This window comes from Sesamum indicum, linkage group LG2, assembly GCF_026168435.1.
Source record: "Sesamum indicum cultivar Baizhima isolate 11 linkage group LG2, ASM2616843v1, whole genome shotgun sequence".
NCBI lineage: Eukaryota > Viridiplantae > Streptophyta > Magnoliopsida > Lamiales > Pedaliaceae > Sesamum > Sesamum indicum.
In genome coordinates, this window is record NC_142658.1 from 12,787,769 (window position 1) to 12,808,556 (window position 20,788).

Consider the following 20,788-nt stretch of genomic DNA (forward strand, 5'->3'; position numbering starts at 1 on the left):
AAGTCCAAACGTGCCTATACCTTGAGGACTTATCCATTATTCACATTGATCTGAAAGCTAGTATCGCTTTAACCTTCCAGAATAAAAACTCTCCATAAATAGTGTGTCAAGAAAACCTTTTTAATCCTTATTCAGGTATTAAAGACCGCTCTTGATAACTGTCTACTGTCCATCGGTGTATTTCCTATATATGTTGTGTCATGCCCAACGCACACACAACATCAGGTCCAACATACAAAACCAACACTTCCATGCTGCCTCTAGCACAAACATAGAGGATGTCTAAGATATTTTGAGCTTTCTCATCAGTTAGATAGAACTGAGTCTTGAATAGCTCAAACTTTCTCATCATTAGCTCATGACTGAGTCTTGAACAGCTTGAGCTTTCTCATCAGTCTTCCGCGGTTGATTCTTGAACAACTCATCCCTTATATATATAGGAATCAAATTCTTTTTATGGAGAAATTCATGAACAATTTTATTAATTTATGGTTTTCCAAACATCTTAACCTCATTTTGAATGAGTAAGACATTCACACACCAAACACATTGGTACTGAACCTAACTCCAACTGACCTTGTGCTCAATTTTATCAAATCATACCCAGTATAATCTTTTGATAAATCGAATATTCTAGTTTTGTGAAGTTGCAGACCTAGTCTGAACTTCATAGTGAATCCTTGGCCTCCAACCTATTGATTTTGAACTATTTGGATTAAAATCCAATTCCACGAACAAATAAGGACTAGAGTACAATCAGTTAGAGATAATATTTGATTACGAATGATGCTTTTGAGAAATTGTATGAGAAAACTACTCCCACTATTTACTTGACGTGTATAGGAGCATTATATTAACTCAAGTACTTTGTAGGACGAGAATTTCATCATACAATGAGTTTTTATATCAAAACCCATGTGTTTTTATATAAATATTGATCCAATCATTTATTCTCTCCCATAAATTAATTTAATTCAATTAAATTATATCCTTGTTCCAGAATTAATTCCAAAATAATTCCATCATATTCCGGTGATCAAAGTATGTCTCTTTAGGTTCACCCTCAACTGGACTTGGATGTGTTCACCAACACAATTAATTAAATTCAATTTAATTAATTATTTTTAATTATCCCACAATAAAAAATAGCACATTACCATGGGTGGTCGTCTAGCAACAATCCATGACACTAGTGACTAGGTGAATAATGATGAACATTTAGGCACCCATATTCATACGAGTAAGGTCCTTTCATCTACCGTCTTCTGAACTTAGTCTAAGACATAGAATTGGGGTTGGTTCCCATCCTAAATTAGGCATCTCTACTTAATAACTCGAGACCTCTCGTTTACCCTACTAAATCGTCACAGGGAAACCTATCCCACTGATTCAGTCACGGTGGCCACGGATCATATAGGAGATGCTATTGTCATAATACTGATAGGGGACAGATTCTTTCTTAGAATACATCATCCTCACTATATATTCTGATTGCACTAGATAACGCTTATAATGATCGTATCTTTCGTCATGGTCATTGCTCCTCAGATCTAAGCTACAATCATCATGAATGTGATTGTCATGATTGCTCAAGTTCGAGAACTAATCTTGTACTATCAGAGCTAGGAATTGCAGTTATACTGCCCAAGTCTTAAGAGGCTTCCATATGACAATTTTCCTGAATCAACTCAGGCAGTCAACTACCTTGCCAACCAGCCCACTAAATATTACATAGATGATCTACATCTCCTACTGACAAACACGGCTGCAACACTTGATGCAAGTCTCTGTAGGATACTCGATGCCCTATTTCGAGGTCCTCGACTTAGCACGTTTCAAACCAATCTACAGAAGTTGATTTCATGGTTACCAACCAATGCGCAATCGAACTTCTTGGACTAAACTGTTTGGTTTGTGGGCTTTATTCTGCAGTTAAGAAAGCATTAACATAATGAAATAAACACAACAATGAATCATGTCATTGGTTGAATATTACTTTTATTCAAAATATAAATATTACATTACATCGAAATTATCATAAATAGATTTCAAGAGTCCAATCTAATTAGTTTTTTTATCATCTATTCTAACAAGTAGGTCCACACTTAACCAATTTGGTTTTTTTTTTTTATTATTATTATTTTTGGTGTTCTAGGGCTCTTCGGAAGTAGACAACGCATGAGAAGTGTGTGCATCTCTTATTCCCTCCAAACACATGTGACTTGATAAAAGTGGTGATGTGGCATGTGCCACCTGATTATTTTAATACACGTCAGATAATGCTGGCTAGATTATGAAAATCCCTAATTTTTTCAAGGCACGTGCACCTAACGTGACTAATTTCGGTCAAATTAAGGTTCTATGGACTAAAATTGCTATTTTTTTTTAAAATTACAGTCCGGAAATACTATTTTGAATTGGTCGTGGACCAAAAGTGCCACTACCTTTATATTATTGGATGAAAATTGCATATCGTTTTGTTCGTACTAGTAACCATGGTTAAATAAAATTCGATATAAAAACTTAGGTTATTCATCATAGAAATTATTTTTGCTTTGACTATGAGCCATAATAAATATTTTAGCCACATTCGTAAAAATCATGGCTAACAACCGTTGCATGATAATGGTTAGTGACTATTTATTAGAACTATTAGTTTTTAATCATAGCTATAAGCCATGTTAAATATTAAATTTCTTCTATTGATATTTGAAAAAAATTACCCTTATGTTTTACATACTAGCCATTATGGCACGCTGTTCCTACGTGCATATAATAAATAATCTTTTACGGTTTAAATATATTATATAAGAGTAAAATATATAAATTAATATATTACATTTAATAAAAAGAAAGAAAGAAAGAAAAAAATTAATTTATCAATTGATATAAAATTTAAAAAATTGAATAAGTAATTTATATTATTAGTTGAAGGGCATTTTTGGCTTTACAAAAAATTGGTACAACGATATCATTAACCACCGTTTGTGAGTGTTGAATGGTCTTGCTTTCTTATATAATATAGATATATATTTAGTACAAAGAGTACTCTTTTTAACATTTTTGCATTTTAAATTGAATTAACTTTTCTCAGTTGAAAAGAATACATACCAACACAATAAAGTCAAATGTCATCAGTAAGTAAAGTTGTTTAAATTTTATAAAATAGAAATAAGTAATCAATAAATACAATAAATAAGGAAAAAAGTTTCATATAAAAAGTTATTATTAATTTGATAATAGCTTAACTGTTTTATTTTTTGGATAAAAATAAATATATAATTACACATCCATTTTTCAAATATATTTTTTATGAAAAATATAACAAAATACATTTATTAACTAAAACGTTCAGCTTCTGTAAGCATATTGCCAATTTACTTTTTAAAAGTATATACGGAGATATTATATTAATTGTGTATTTATTATATTAATTTATTATTTTATTAATTTTAACTCGAAGTCTTCATTTATTAAATATTTTTTATATCTTGAGAATAAAAAAATTAATTAATTAAAAAATGTAATTTAGTAATAATTTAATATACAAAAAGATTAAAATATGTTGAGAATTACATAACCACTCATGGTATGAAACTGTCACTCCAGGGATAATTTTATCCAAATCAATTAATTTAAAAAAATAAAACTGGCTCATGCTTGTCTAAAACCATGACCACGTGAGGACTTCGGGAGAATTATTTTAAAAATGCAGAAAAAAAAAAAAGAAAATTAAAAATTTAAGATATTTTGAAATTTTTTAGAAAAGTAGGTTACATCGTGGTGTCATAATTTATATTTAAAAAAAAAAATTCTATGTCACCGCGGTGGTTAACTGCGGTGACAATGTTTTTTAAAAAAAAAAAAAATTTAATCAGTTACCGCAGTTCGAATCCGCGGTGACAATTTTTTTTTTTTTAAAAAAAATATTTTGTTTCACGACGAATCGCTGCCAACTTCTCGTTAAAATTTCGACATCATCATGGCGAGTTGTCAACCATCAAATATACCGTTCGACTCCCCTTGATGAGACGAACAATTTTCCTCAAACAATTTCGAGTTTTATCAATCGTAAATAATGAATTTTTAACACGACCATCGCACTTTTCGGCCGTCGATTCGCCGCTACCGGAGTGACCCACGATCACGAACGACCACATTTGAGTGCATCACACACGAATTAATTATATTTAAATTTATTATCATTTCATTTCATTTATAAAAAAAATTATATTTATAATTAATTAAAAAAATTAATAAAATTATAACTATTTAAAACATATGTATTTTAATTGAACAAACCAAAAAAAAAAATGAATTTGGTAAATAGTTTCAGCGAATTTTCGGTAGAAAAATCTCTAAATTTTCAATTCTCAACAAATATTTAATGAAATTGAGCAAGATTGGTCTTGTTGGAATCGTTTGAACGACAGAATTTGAATGGTTATGGTCTCAATCCGTGATTAGTCCTGACAGTGGAGAAATGACAGCAAACAGCTTAAGCGCGAATTTTCGGCGGAAAAATCTTCAAATTTTTATATTTCGACAAATACTTAATAAAATTGAACTAGGTTGGTCTCGTTAGAACCGTTAGGTTGAGGCGAGTCCAGTGGTTGTGGTTCGTGATCGTGGGTCACTCCGGTGGCGGCGAATCAACGGCCGAAAAGTGCAGTGGTCGTATTAAAAATTCATTATTTACGATTGATAAAACTTGAAATTGTTTGAGGGGAAATGTTCGTCTCATCAAGGGGAGTCGAACTGTATATTTGATGGTTGACAATTCACCATGATGATATCGAAATTTTAACGAGAAGTTGGCAGCAATTCGTCGTGAAATAAAATAATTTTTTTTTAAAAAAAAAATTTGTCACCGCGGTTTCCAACCGCGGTAACTGATTAAATTTTTTTTTTTTAAAAAACATTGTCACCGCGGTTAACCACTGCGGTGACATAGAAATTTTTTTTTTTAAATATAAATTGTGACACCGCGGTTAAAATTTTCTAAAAAAATTTCAAAATATCTTAAATTTTTAATTTTTTTTTTCTGCATTTTTAAAATAATGAGAAAATTGCATAAAACCCTCCTGTGTTTTTAAAATTTAGCTAAAAACCCCCTGTGTTAAAAAAATAGGCAAAAAACCCCTTATGTTTTCCAAATTGTTGCATACTCTCCCATTCCGTTAGATGAACCTTAACAGCGTTAAATTTTTGCTAAATTGACCGTTATACCCTTCTTATAACAACCATTGATATTTGAATGTAAAAAATAAACGGTCCAGATATTAAGTCATTTAAATATATTTTTATTTATATTTATTTATATATACATTATATATATCGTATATATATTATATATACTATTTCATTCCGAATCTTCTCTCTATGATTCCATCCTCGTCTGAAAGAATTTTCGACCATGGCTTATACCATTGGAATCCTCTCCTCAAGACGAAGATATCCATACCATCAATTTGAACTTTCATCGACCAGAAAGACTGGGCTTTGAGCACGACCGTCAAAGCTTCTTGGCTTCGATTCGTCGTCGTCCGGATGAATTCTGGCCTGGGACCACCACCAATAGATTCGCCTCGACGTGAAGATTCGAACGAGACCAACCTTTCTCATTTTCATCAAGTTTTTGCTGAGATCCAAAACTTTTAAATTTATTTCTGTCGTGATGTTTGTTGCGTCGATTTGCTGCCGTCTTGACGAATCGCGGCCTGAGACTACCACCGTTCGACTCCTCTCATCGAGACGATTCCAATGAGACCAAGATTGCCCATTTTTATCACCGCCGGCGACTCGTCGGCGTCGGAGAAGACGACGGAGAAGAATTAATAAATAAAAATTATTTAATTTATCAAAATTTAAAAATAATAAAAAATATTAAATGTTTAATTTAAATATATATTAATAATTGAAATATAATATTTTATATAAGTTAAAAAAATGATATAATTTTTAAGTATTTTTATATTTATTTAGTATAAACAAATATTAAAATATATTTAAATTAAATAATATTTTAGTAAAGTATTTAATTTAATAAAATTTTAAAATAATAAAAAATAGTAAATGCTTAATTTAAATATATATTAATAGTTTTAATATAATATTATAAAGGTTAAAAAAATTGATATAAATTTTAGGTATTTTTATATTTATTTAGTATATTTTAAAATAAATATTAAAATACATTTAAATTAAATAATAGTTTAATTTGATAAATGATATAACATTTTATAAAAGTTAAGAAAATCTGATATAATTGTAGGATTGTTATATTGATTTAGTATATTTTATAAATAAATATGAAAATATATTAAATTAAATAATAATTTTATTTAATTTATAATATATTATTTTTATTTATATTCAAATAAAAGGGACAAATTGAAAATTTGCTCACTTAAAATCCTATTTTTGTAGTATGTTTGTGAGGGGATATTTAGTTGTATATATAATGAAGGAGAAGGGTATTTTGGACTATTGTACTATCAAAAAAGCTGAAATAGGATAAAAAAAAAGCTCTACTCTCATTTCCACCGCGTGTACAGCACCTTCCGTCAGTTTTGAACGGAGAGGGTCTTTTTTGCAGGGTTTCAAAATTCACAAGGTCTTTTATGACTATTTATTTAACATAGGTAAGTTTTGTGCAATTTTAGCATAAGACAGGGGGTATTATGCAATTTTCCCTAAAATAATTCCCCCGAGAACTTCCCCACCACAAAATCCTGCAGCTAATGAGTGAAGTCCATCCACTCCTCTCCCATTCTGCTGTTCTCTTCTCCATCTAACTCAACACTTCAATTTCTTCGCCATGAACCTTCACCTTACACACATAAAACTGGCCATTTTATCAATATCCATGATGATTTTCACCTGCAAAACCTCATCGACCAACAGCCTGCATCCAGTGATCTTGATACCGGGAAGTGGGGGCAACCAGCTCGAAGCCAGGCTGACAGCAGAGTACAAGTCCTCAAGCTTGCTGTGCAACCGATGGTACCCACTGAAGAAGGACCCTGACGGGTGGTTCAGGCTTTGGTTCGACCCCACTGTGCTTTTCAAACCCTTCACCAAATGCTTCAATAAGAGGATGATGATTTACTATGACCCTGATGTGGATGATTACCATAATGCCCCTGGTGTTGAGACTAGAGTGCCTTCTTTCGGCTCTACTCAGGGCCTTCTCTATCTTAATCCTAATCTCAAGTAAGTTTTCCATGAACCTTTGTGTTGATGTTGGGCTCAAATTTACAGTACTGTCTATATACATCATGATAGCTTATTGTGTTCTTGAAAGAAGTAGTTTTTGGAAAGGGCTAATTACGCTTAGACCCCTCTAAACATGCAAAATTATATTTTTACTCAAAAAAGTCTAAAATTATACTTACACTCCTTCCCAAGATTACTGTTTACATTTGACCCTCTTTCGTTAGAGCTTGGATACAAAATGCTGATGTTATCAAAATAATTACATAAATTTCAATTTTATCCCTCAGTTAACATTCCGTATAATAATTTTGTACTTAGAAAAAAATGTAATGGCGTTAACCTCACTCTATTATGGATATTACATTTATCTCTTTATAAGTACAAAAATATACATTGTAATGTTAAATGAGGGTAAAATTGAAATTTTATATATATATATGTTTTTGCTAGTATTTTTCATCCGACCCGTAACAGAAGGGAGTCAGGTGTAAATAAAATTTTTTAAAAGAGGGTGAAAGTCTAATTTCAAAAGTTTTCTTTAAAGAAAATGTAATTTTGTATTTTAAAGATAATTAATCTTTTTGGAAATTATTCTAATTATGAATCTTTTGTACAAGTACGATATGTTAACTTCTGTAAGAGAATATATTACCCACTAGAAATTTGGTTCACAGTACTTTACTATTTGTGAAAATAGTAATAAGTACAAAATATTTTTAAGTTTGCAAAGGGAGATAAATATTTTAGAGACGGAAATCCTACTTTCAGAGACGGAAATTTCCGTCTCTGATGCCCTGTTTTCTTGTAGTGTTATAATTACAATGTTTGGATTTGCAGAAGTATAACATCGTACATGGAACCTCTGGTGAGATCTTTGGAAGAAGTAGGGTATGTAAGTGGGAGCAACCTCTTCGGCGCACCGTATGATTTTAGATATGGATTGGCTGCCGAAGGCCACCCCTCCATCGTCGGCTCAAAATTCCTCTCTGACCTGAAAAATCTAATAGAATCCGCAAGTAATTCGAGCGGAGGGAGGCCTGTAATCCTTCTATCGCACAGCCTAGGAGGGCTATTCGTCCTGCAACTCCTCGACCGCAATCCAACTTCTTGGCGCCATAAGTATATAAAACACTTTATCGCATTGTCCGCGCCATGGGGCGGCACGGTGGAAGAAATGCGCACTTTTGCGTCAGGAAATGCGTTTGGGGTGCCATTAGTCGACCCGTTGCTGGTCAGGGAAGAGCAGAGGAGTTGCGCTACTAACCTATGGCTCATGCCATCTCCAAAAGTGTTCGACAGGACGAAACCGCTTGTGATCACCCGAAACGGCTCATATTCGAGCTCTGATATTGCTCAGTTCCTTCAAGATATTGGGTTTCCTGAAGGAGTCCGGCCTTATAAGATGCGTGTTTTGCCTTTGGTTCAGAGTTTGCCTAGCCCTCAAGTGCCTGTTACGTGCGTTTTTGGTAGTGGGGTGAGGACACCGGAGACTTTGTTCTACGGGGATTCTGGGTTTGAGAAGAGGCCGGAGGTTGTGTATGGGGATGGGGACGGCACGGTGAATATGGTAAGCCTGATGGCATTGGAATCGGCTTGGGACGGTAGGGAGAATCAGTCGCTTAAGGTCATCAAGATTCCTGGAGTGTCTCACACATCTATACTGAAAGATGGGACTGCACTTGGTAGAATAATTGGTGAAGTTTCTGGCATCAATTATGAAATTTCAACAAGTTTACTTCGTTGGGTTTGAATTTTTCTATTACAAATTCACACCCCATTCCCTATTACATTTGGGTTAAAAGCGAATACCCACTGTTGTCAGCATTGTTTAAAAAATCTCACGTGGAAAAAATAATTACTAGAAAACTTCCTTGTGTTTCTCAAATGGTACAAAAGTACAGCCTCCGATTCGTGAATTGCACATGTCATTTTTTATTTTTCATTTTTAATTATAAAATGATATTTATACGTTTGTTTAAGAGCTATTTAAATTTTAATTAATATGGATTGATGGCTCAGATCTCATCAATAGCATCTAGGGTCCATATATTTGATGTTTAAATCTATAATCCGAATATCATTAACTCAATCAATGGTCTGAAATTAATTTGATATATATTGGATGATATATAATTAAATAATATATAAATACAAAAAATTATATAAAATATTTTAAAAAATTATAAAAATTCCATGTCATCATCTTTTTTCCAAAACCGCCTTCCCCCCAATCGGCTTATTCCCCTCACTCCCCCCCCCACTTGCTCTTCCCTTCCCTACTCTTTTCTCCATCGTCGCCCTCTTCATCAGTCATCTCTCTCTCTCTCTCTCTCTCTCTCTCTCTATATATATATATATATATATATATATATGAATATTAAATATAAATGTATTTAGTGTTTGTGTAGATATATACTATGATGTGTACAAGATTTTTGGCCACACCATAAAGTCGAAAGATCTTAAAAAAAAAAATAAATTAAAATCAACGGGGACTAATCCTGCAAAACAAAGGTTAGCACTCCAATGATTAAATTAATAGTGATTTTACTGAAAAAGAGTAAGGGAAACTTGAATCAAAGTGAGAACAATAGTGTAGAATAACGTTAAAGTATATATATTCATATGGAGAGCAAATATAGGTTCAAAATAGTCTAAAAATCGATAGAGAAATGAGAGAATAAGTGAGAGTGAAGGTTGATGTTAACAAATAATTGCACAAGGCCTCTATTATAGGAATGTACAGAGCAGGATATGGGGCTTATTATCAAGAGTCCAACACCATTTGAAAGCCCTTTGAATCAACTAACTAGTCGAACAAATCCTGCACGATTTGAACTTGATTTGATTGAGATACATTAAGTTAACTGAGTCTTGCCAAGTCGGCTTGAAAATCTGAGAATCGTTACTCGTGGACTCCTAGCTCGTTTGCCATCAATCTACTAGGAGCCACCTAAAGATATTTTAGAATGACGTGTTTTGATGTGTTTTGCAAGCTATATGACGTATCCGTCCAGCTATATCATGATGTGTTTTGCTGGAATGAGTTTGTTTTTTAGGTCTGCTAGTACAATAATGTATAAAGTAAGCTTGTGGGCTTGTCTCCTTGCTGATGGGCCAGCTGGGCTCGTAGCCAGCTAGGTTGATGTGCCTTACTTATGGGCTTAGTCCATGAAAGATTTAGAAAACATCATCACCCCCCTCCCCCCATTCCAGGAGTGCAAATCGTAGAGCTTAACTGCTAGAGTAGGTAGGATATCCTGCTAATAATAAGGGACTTTTCATACTCATCAGAATATAACTCAAGTAGTAAGTTAGTCTAGGCAGGTTTTATTAGTGTTATGTTGAATCAAATATGCCAAACTTATTTTATTAATTTATTTTAGCAGTCACAGTTCTCAACAAAATTATAAATACGTTTCTAGAATGCAAACAATTGTCATTTTTGGATGAATCTTATATGGGGTTAAATCTTTGTGAGTCTAGTTTCACATGGTCCAAGTTTCAAGTACATTTGAAATTTATACAGAGAGTTATGACTATTTAACCAAGTACTGCCAGAAATAAAATTTGATGTTTAGCATTATGTTTTTGCATTTATTTTATGTACAAAATTATATATTTATTAGCTGGTGCTTAGGCCTATGAAAAGACTTGTAATATGATATTATTTAAATGAACAGAGAGAAATAATTTAGAGTGCAAAGATTAAAGATTATACTCCTCTTTCTCTTCCTTCAAAAATGTTAAAATACAGTTATACCCATCATTGCTTCCAACACTCTCCCTAGAATTTTGCTCTCGCCTCTGCAAACAGATATGCATTTTCTTGGTGCAGGTGTACCGAATCCTTCCTCGCTGCAAGGTTCATTGCAGTTGCACCTACACCTCATTTGGCTTAATTCAAGTATTTTTTCGACATTTGGCTTAAAAAAATATTTCTGGGAGTGTTTGTAGGGACGGAGGCAAGCCTCGTCGAGCCCCAGCGGTCGACAGGGCTTGGTTTCGACTTGGGTCTATTAGCCTATTAAGTCCTAGGTTTAAACTTATCTTGTCTATTAATAAAAATAATAATCAAAGTATACTTAAACGTGTTTAAAATATATTTTTTCGACAGTTTTATTTTTAGTCTCTCTCTATTGGTTAGAACCACAGGATTTCTACTTAGTCATGAAAAAAAATTGCTATCTTGTGGAGTTTATATTTCTTACCAAAATTCTTCTTACTTGTAAATTTCAACACATCCTCGTCAACAGAATAATAATTTGTAAGAATCAATTCTACTTATATTAGTATATTTATCTTATTTGTAATGAGTATTATAATAATTTAATCTTTTGTGAAATAAATATTTTTATTTACCACCTAATTAATTAAAATTCCATAGCAGTAAACTTTATAATATCACAATTGTAACATTTGAGGATTTTTATGTTTTATTTGCAATTTTTTTATATTATTCTTACACTATAGAAAAATCTAAAGTAACTTGCTAAAATTAATTAATTGAAAAATATTTTTTTTCAATCATGCAAATTTATTTATTGTGGAATAAATAATAATATTTTAATTTGATTGATCGCCATATTAAGTGAATATTACTTTCATTACTTTCTTCCTTAAAAATATAGCATTCGTGCCACGTCGATTTTGGTGCATATAATAAATAAATTTTTATGTTTTAAAATATATTATATATAATAAAAATATTTAATTCAATAAATTACATTAAAAAGAAAAAAAGGATCAATTTAAAAATATTATTGATATAATAAAAAAATTGAATATAATACTGTTACAAAATTTCATTTGGGAGTATAGAAATATGTTCGTAGTATTTGGATTCGTTTTCTGAGTATTTTGTTGGAGATAGAGAGAAAAAAATAAAGATAAATAAGTGTGTGTTAGAGATAGTATGTATGTTTGGATTTATGTCTAAAGATGATTTAAAATAAGTATTATATGTTTAATGTTGTGTTTCGGGAGACAAAATTACTATTTATTGTCAAATTATGTCTTTTTTATATATATTTATATATATATATATATGTGTGTGTGTGTATATATATATGTATTTATGTTAAAATAGTTAAAAACATCTAAATAAGGTATTTTTTGAATGATGATAAATATTGGGTATGTTTTGATTTATTTTGAAAATAATTTAAAAATAAAAACAAATATAGTGGTTTTGTCTTTGTATTAGTATATTTTGAGTAATTGGATTTAAAAATAAAAAGAGTGTAAGAAATGAGAGTCCACGTCAGCAGCAAAAAGAGGACAAGGACAAAATAATACGTCGCTGACGAACATAATCATTCGTTCACCTGCTGCAAAAGCTTTTTTTTCAAAAATTCAGGTCGATCTCGAATCGCGAAATACGACGTCGTAGGAACATGTCTTGGCTGGCTCGTTCCATCGCCAACACTCTCCGCCTCGACGACGAAGAAGTAGAAGATGTGGTGGAGGAGAAGGAGACCCGAGATGACGCCATTCCTCGACCCACCCCCAACGACGTCGTACCGTCGGAAGAGCGGCTGCAAGACAGCGAACTCTACACTGAAGATCGTCGATTGACGGATAGTGATGGTGGTGCCAGTAACAATCATGGCGAGGATGAAGATGAAAATGATAACAATCAAGGGCGTGGTGTGAAAGAGGATTTATCGGAACTCAAAGAGAGTCTGACGCGTCAAATTTGGGGCGTTGCTTCGTTTCTCGCTCCTCCTCCGCCGCCTCCGCCTCCGCCCCCGCCGCCGTTGAGTCTGGCATCAGGTCCGTTTCACTTGCAGCCGAAATCTGATGGGGCCGGGCTGGGTAATGAGGAGGACGAGGAGGACGAGGAATTGGTGGAGTATGAGGAGAGAGATTCTGGTCAATTTTCGGAGTTAGGAAATTTCTACCCGTCTGAGGATTATTACACTAAGATTATAGAGAGTGCAGTTGGAATCACTGAGGAAGTGTTGGCCTTCGCGAGGAATATTGCGCGTCATCCAGAGACCTGGTTGGATTTCCCGTTATCAGACGAAGGGGAATTTGATGGTGAGGAAATCTGATCTTTTCAATCTTGATTATGTAAATGAATAATGTTGCCTTTGATTTGTGACTTCTGTCAGTTTTGGTTGTGAATGGATATTTATGACTTCGTGAAGAAGTGAAATGATTTTCATAAGCGTTTTATAATTTAAGCATTCATACCATTAGAAAGATAATAACTAGTTTCTTTCTTCCTTGCAGATAATAGAATCAGGTGTGGCACTCTCATTTCATTTGTCAAGGTTTTATATCAAAACAATAGTTTGGTCTAGCTTGTCTCCATGTTTATGTTGGAAACTCAAGCCTTTGTAGTTCGAAAGGAACTCTAGATGTTTAACTTGGGGATAATTCTTGTTCTTGAAGAAGATGCATGTAAAAGAACAAGTATCTGATTGATGACTTGAGTTTATTTAACTATTTTCTTGTGTTCTCACTCTTCCATAGGTTAATATGTGTAATTTATCCAACTTATGTTTGTGATTCGGTGTAGCTTGTGAACAATGAAACTTATCAAGTCTGCCAATATGTCACACAAACTCTTAGCTGATTTGTTCTGTTGCATTGTCATTGTTGAATGCACAAAATTTTTAGTAGTTCTTTTGCTCATATTGTTGGATTTAGCAAACTTGCCACGTTTGGAATGGTACACCTGATTGACTGATTAATGACTTAAGCTCGAATTAGGTTTAAGAAAATTAATTGGATCTAAGCCTCGAAGATCAGTTATTAAAGCTAGTTTCTGTTAGAAGTAACGGCATTAGGAATTAGTGATCTAGAAAAGCCCTATAACCTTGTATCTTGAACTACTTTATAGTTTGTCTTAGGGATGTTAAGGCTTAAGCTGTGGTTTCAACCCTCTGCAGCATAGACAAATTAGTCAGCCAGATATCACTTTCATTTGAGCAGTCTCACTTGTATCACTTAATTCTTTTGGATGTCATTAAATAATTACAGAAGTGTTCCAAAGTTTATATATTGCATCCAAACTAGTTAGCAGACTAAACTTCTTTAACAATTAGCCAAAACCTGCATATCATCCATAGTTTTTTTAGATGTTAATACAGTTGCTGCTGACATTCTAAACTGCCACTTACTTTGGATCTGAGAATGTTAACTTAAACCTGTCTAGTCAGTGTTTCCATTCTTGGAATAGCAACAATGGACACTCGCAATAACACCTGCCTTCACTAGTTAACCCAATAGCTTACACCCTATATATGTAAATTCCAAGCCTCGAGTGACTACACTTGGAAATAACCCCAACTTACTCGGCTACTAGCCCCTGTAGCTTACATCTTATGGTTGTAATGTAAATGCGTGAAAGCTTATAGAAACAACTTTCTCGGAAAAGTTACAAATACAGGAAGCTAATTACAACCAACGCTCGACACCATACCAGCAAACAAAGCGTGTTTTTTTTCATCGTAGTTAGAGTCTGCGTCCAAAATCCAAGAGTTTTCAGGCAGATGAGGTTATGAACTAACTGTGCCCAACCTGTGACTCACAAAAAATTTGCCTTCATATAGCACCAACAGCTGCGATCGAAAGATAAAGTTGACATTAAGAGTTGCCTGCTGCATTTCCAGATGTGGCTTCATGCTGCTGGTGCCTGTGGCAAGGATGGAGATTCTATGTTCTGTAGAGTACCTTTTGAAGTGTAGTTTCAAATTCTTGGCTAGTCAGGTAGACAAATGGAATGAAATTGGATATCAGAAAGAGGCTACTTGGAGACCTAGGGGTGGTTTCTCCCTCTCACCACCTTATTCTCAGTGTTCATGCTCAACAACTCATCAAGCTGTATACTTCCAGACTTTTCGCATTATATATTGAATTTGCTGACTAGATTTGTTGGCCTCAGTGATTGAATGCTGTTACCATCTAAGATGCTATCTGTTCGTCAAATATTTAGTGTCTCATAGCAAACTCTCTTCTCATCCTGTGATTTCATCTACTGGTGCAACTTCTCCCTGGAGGCTGTAGTTAAGTAGTTAAACATCAATATATACATGCATAGAGATGGATGTTTGTGGTGTAATTGTTGCTTATTGGTGCATATTTTACTTTGTAATGGGTCTCATGATGACGGTAAATCAACAAATATACTACTTTGCTGTGATACCAAGCATCTCACAATTCCAAGTATTATAGTTTCAGAAACATCATCATTATGATGGCTGTTTCTGTTTAATTATCATATGTGTTTCTGTCTAATTATCATATGTATTTCTTTTCTCTAGATTTTGATATATCCGATGCCCAGTACAAGCATGCAATGGCTGTTGAATATCTAGCACCAAGATTGGCTGCTCTTAGAATTGAACTTTGCCCAGTCCATATGAGTGAGGGTTACTTTTGGATGGTCTATTTTGTTCTTCTACATTCAAGGTTAAATAAACATGATGCTGATCTGTTGTCTTCGCTGCAGGTTAGTTGGTAACTTAGAATTAGACATCAAGTGATGCATTTAACTCTCATTTGCAGTAAATTAGAGCATTGTAAATGGTTTATGTTAGCAGTTAGTTTTCTTTATTTTTCTGGAAATAATAAGAAGTTATTTCACCCAGATTTGAAGTCAAAAGCCTGCCCAGAGAAATGAGTTACTAGATTGTTATGTCTTTGAGTGTGTAATCAGTTTATAATTCGTTCTTGGTGTATGCTAAGTTTTCAATGCAATTTTGGTCTTCACGCTAAATTTGTTTTTACTGTGTTTATGGAAGTGATCTGGGGGTGACTTGACTGGGAGATAAAACATTTAATTGTTCTGTTATGCTCTTGTTATAGTAAGTTGAAACATTTATTGCCATCCTAATATAAGCTGGTTGTCAGTTGGAAAAGACACCTTACTTAAGTGTTCATTTCCCCCTTTTTCCCTTCTTTTATTTTTTAAAGCATTGTCTTCTTTCTATTTCATATCAACTATGAAATAGTATTTGTTGTTTATGTTGGTTAATATAATTTTAGGATTCTAGGTTGCAAAATGAAGAGTGATTATGGGTTTGGGTGAGACTAGAATCAAGCTGTTCTTGTTACCATGCATGGCATTATGTTTGAAACATATATTGCAGTTCTTGACCAAGAATCTTGATGAAACTGAGCAGTATGCAACTAGTTGTCCTTATTTGTCTAATTGGCTTGCAGATTGTGCAAGCAAGAGCTATGTGGATGCAAGAGTTACAAAAGCGAACTAAGGAGGAGTCATACTGGTTGGGAGTCAGTGATTTTCATTTGAAAGAAAGTACAGATTCAACGCATGAGAATTTTATTGCGCACTCTTATGAAGATGCTTATTTTGGAAACGCATCGGGCCAAATATCTCCTTACGAATCTTCAATGAACCATACGACAGCAGATCATGAGATCGAGAAGCACCCATTTAATGACATCGAGTTCATTGACAAGTCTGTCATCAAAGAAGACCCAGCACCCAAACTCCTGGAGAAGGAGATAGTTGTGGGTTCATCCATCGAAACACCAGTGCATGATGATAACAATAATGATGACGATGACGACAATGATGATGATGACTGGCTAAAGGATGATCCAGATCTAATTGGCTATTCAGGCACCTCAATTGTGGTAAATGAAGAAGATATATCGTTTAGTGATCTGGAGGAGGATTTAGATTGCTCTATGCCCATTAAGGTAGCCTCAACCGAAGGGAATAGAACTAAAACTTCATGAATTTGTTCTTGGGAAATTCCTACTGTTTTTGCCAAGAAAAAACATCTCTGGGCAAGGTGATCGAAGCCAGAAAATGGAGTATGTTCCAGCCCTTCCTAACACTTGCAGAAATGACTCATGAATTATGTTTGCAAAGTCGAAACCATCGCAACATTGTGTGCTTGGTCCAAGTGTTACATCATGATCTGGAAGTTACTGGCAAGCCCCAATCCTAGAGGGCTGAAGTATACTGCACATAACAGTGTCAAAGTTGAAGAATTTTGATGATTCGTATTTCTGATTTTCTGTCGGACCAGAGCCACCGAGAAGGTACTATATGTTCCTTATTTCTTTGTTCCTTTGAACTATAGAATAGCTTCAGGCAATAACTTGGCTTGGTGACGAATTGTCTCTCTATCCCTTGTACTTTGTTCATTTCTGATGCCATGATGTCACAGCTCGACCATGACTTGAGAAGAAAGAACTGAAATGCAAGTTATGGTTGATTACATGTACATATTACTAGAAAATATGAAGCAACGGTTGCTGCATGAAATTCCTCCCTTCGTAACTCTGGTCTCTGGGTTATGGAGAAGTCTTATGCTTATCATGGAAGCATATCGAACATGTAATTCCTTGCCTCTGATAATCTTATACTAACATTGTGAAGTTCACTGTCTGATTTGTATGACGAATTGGAATAGTCAACACTCCCACCTCTTGTATTTGAATGAGCTAAGAGTTGATGAAGCACATTGCTGTGGTTTATAGGAACCAGCCACGTTTCATGATTTCTTGCTTTTATTATGATAGAAAAGGAGTAATACCTACTGGAAATTTCTCATACATGTTTGATGTTTTCAACTTGTAACAAATATCTACAGAGGGCTCTTTTGAAGGTTTATTAGTTTAAAGGGTTGACAATAATAATTTTCATGCGAGTTAGTGTAATTTTGTACTATTCCTTTTTCTCTTTTGAAATTATAATAATATTAACTCAAATTTTCATTGTTGACAATTTTTTTTTCGAAAAAAACGCGGTTATTTATTTACCAGAATTAGAAATAAGACCACGTCTCAGCTCAACAATAAAGAATAGACATGACCAATTAAGGCGACCTAACACATGCATGCTGAACCTCCCCTAACCTCTCGATACTCTTTCTCAGCTGCTTAACCTCGTGTAGTGGCGTGGCTAAGCTACTGTCTTGACTGCTTCCATGCTACGACCCTCGAAGGGAGTTTGGTCTCAGTGATGCAACGACATCTAGCAAAGGAATAGGAAGAATGTGAAGTCTTGCGCATCCAAGGCTGTGTACCTCTCGCAGCCATATCATTGTTGTTGCATAGTTGTCTGAAATAATCCTCCTTGGCAAATCCGAAAGAGCTCAAACCAACTGTGCATAAGGGCATCTCACAAACGCATGGGCAGCGTGCTCCTCAGCTTCATACCACGGACATCCCTCCTACAAAGACACTCCAGGCTTGCAAAGACTTCTTCTTGGGATTGCATACACACCACATTTCCAAGCAAAAAGTTGGACTTTTATTCGAACTCCAGATGAAATTCGAAGACCATAAACGCTTGTGGACCTGCTCATGTGCATCCGACGAGCCTGTTGACGAAGCAAGCTTTATGTGCCAGTTTGTACACAATCTTTACCGTAAATTTTACCATTCTTTTCGTAATGCCAAATGAGTTCGTCCTCTAATCCACCTATTGTATCATTGTGAAGAGAATGTATTCTGCGTCAATATCCAAGAACTCTGATCGAATCACCGACTCATCCCAGCTCCATCATCCATAATCAATGGGCCACCTTGGTGGTACTAGGAAGTGTCCTACGGAGGCGATGATCCGAAAGGTAGCTGGACGTGGAAGCCATGGGTCACTAGTGATGCTGACAGTTCAGCGATCCCCTATGTTCCAGTGTGCACCAGCCATCACCAGTCCTTGTGCCTCCATAAGCGATCAGCCAAGTGAGTGATGTGTGCCGCTAACTTTGCCTCGAGTGAACAGGTTCTTGGGTGATAATTCTGCTAACTAGGCGCGCTAGTGACTGTCGGGTTGTAGCAACCTTTCGAGATTATCAAACCCCATGTCCACATTTGCAGTGTTTACATACTAATTTTTCGTAAATGTCAGATGTCACTGTCAGTTTCCCATCTTTATTTTTTATCCACTTTGATCCCTTATTTTTAAAGTGCACCATTGATGTGGGGCTACGTAATAATATCCCGAATTTAATAAATGTCCTAAACTTCTCAACAATCTAAAAATTGACCAACATTCGTGCTTTTCTTAATTGGGTCATACTGAGCCAACTTCCATCTCATTAAAACTCGAATATATACGGACTCATTATGATCGCTAGATCATTTTTAAATTATTGATTTGCATAAAATCATGCAACTTGAGAATGTTAGAAAATACTAGCCATTCATGCTTTAAGTACAAATTTTACTATTTTAAATATTTTTACGAACTTCATATTTCTCCTTTATGATATTGCTAATTTAAATATTGAAAGACTATAATCAAAACCGTTATGATATTCTCACGTATTCATTTTTTATAGGGCACGCAAACAAATCTCTAACTTATATGTGCACCTTTGGAGCATTCCTAAAATACATTAGATGTTAAACTAAACTTCTAAATTTGGACGCATTATATTCGGGGCCATCCATGGGAAACTGATCACTGTGTTTGGTTTTATTTTTAATTTATGTTTGATGTACTTTGTGGAGATAGAGAGAGAAAAACAAAGATAAATAAATATGTATTAAAAATAGTGTGTATGTTTGGATTTGTTTTTGGAGATAATATAAAATAAGTATGATATGTTTGATGTTGTTTAGTAGGAGAGAAAAATTACTGTTCATTGTCAAATCATGTCTCTTTTATATATATTTATATATATGTATGAGTATGAATATAATTTTTTTATTTGTAGGTGTAGAAAAACAAAAGAGGCACTCTTTCAAAACATTTCAAAACACCACCAAAACTTCCAAAACAAATCAAGGCAAACATTGTCCATGTTTTGGCCCATCTTAAACCTGAAGATCTTGGAGAATGATTGAAACCGCTAAAAAAAATGTTGTTGGTTCACCTGGTACCCAAACAAGCCTTACGGAGGTCATCCTCCTGAGGACAAAATCCTTTCACTGTGTTTGGATTTATATTTTGGCCCATCTTTGAAATGGGCCAAAATAATATCAATATTTGGTTTTGATTTTTACACCTCCATTGGGTGTAAAAACACAAATTTGTCTACTAAGCTATTTTTTTTTTTAATTTATAGGCCCATAACCCAACTGTACAAATCTGTAAAATTCACCTGATGAAACTATCTTTTTAGCCCTATAGATATATTACTAGCTAGCCTATATTTTTTTATTCAATTTTTAATTATTATTTAATATAAATAAATAATCTCCACACCAAAGCAAATGAGATATAGTGAATTTTTCTAAATTTATCTATATAATTTATATTATATATTATTTAATATATATGCTATATGTTAAATCTAAGCAATAATTATATATAAAAAATAATTTTTAACTTACAAAACATTGATATTAAAAATATTTACTATCAATGCCATTGACTAAAATATTTAAAAAATTTCTACCGCAATATATTATTTAGTTTTGTATATTGAGGATAATACACCAGTACTATATACGAAATTCATATTTTTCATTACTTCAATTATCAATTATAATTAATCAATCCAAATATAAAGTCTAACAAATGTATTTTCAACACATTACTATACTTCAATTTACTATATATTAATTATTTTCAACTTACACTATTTAAATATTTCGTACTCAAAATTCTTAATACATCTGCGAAATATTT

The 20,788-nt window shown here is 33.8% G+C and overlaps 2 protein-coding genes across 2 annotated transcripts; both read left to right on the forward strand.

The window, feature by feature from the left end:
* The first annotated feature begins 6,736 nt into the window (after window positions 1-6,736).
* On the forward strand, window positions 6,737-9,134 carry LOC105155608 (alpha/beta-Hydrolases superfamily protein). Its single transcript, XM_011071501.2, has 2 exons — window positions 6,737-7,215; window positions 8,056-9,134. The coding sequence occupies exons 1-2, from the start codon at window positions 6,821-6,823 to the stop codon at window positions 8,966-8,968; spliced, it is 1,308 nt and encodes a 435-aa protein (XP_011069803.1). The 5' UTR covers window positions 6,737-6,820; the 3' UTR covers window positions 8,969-9,134.
* Window positions 9,135-12,529: 3,395 nt separating this feature from the next.
* On the forward strand, window positions 12,530-17,667 carry LOC105155609 (uncharacterized). The gene is made up of 3 exons (XM_088877955.1): window positions 12,530-13,260; window positions 15,492-15,679; window positions 16,393-17,667. The coding sequence occupies exons 1-3, from the start codon at window positions 12,615-12,617 to the stop codon at window positions 16,933-16,935; spliced, it is 1,377 nt and encodes a 458-aa protein (XP_088734081.1). The 5' UTR covers window positions 12,530-12,614; the 3' UTR covers window positions 16,936-17,667.
* Window positions 17,668-20,788: the final 3,121 nt, after the last annotated feature.

Coding starts and splice junctions, on each gene's coding strand:
- LOC105155608 (XM_011071501.2), top strand. CDS start 6,821: ATGAACCTTCACCTTACACACATAAAACTGGCCATTTTATCAATATCC. Junction 7,216..8,055: donor TATCTTAATCCTAATCTCAA/GTAAGTTTTCCA, acceptor TTGGATTTGCAG/AAGTATAACATCGTACATGG.
- LOC105155609 (XM_088877955.1), top strand. CDS start 12,615: ATGTCTTGGCTGGCTCGTTCCATCGCCAACACTCTCCGCCTCGACGAC. Junction 13,261..15,491: donor AGACGAAGGGGAATTTGATG/GTGAGGAAATCT, acceptor TCTTTTCTCTAG/ATTTTGATATATCCGATGCC. Junction 15,680..16,392: donor ATCTGTTGTCTTCGCTGCAG/GTTAGTTGGTAA, acceptor ATTGGCTTGCAG/ATTGTGCAAGCAAGAGCTAT.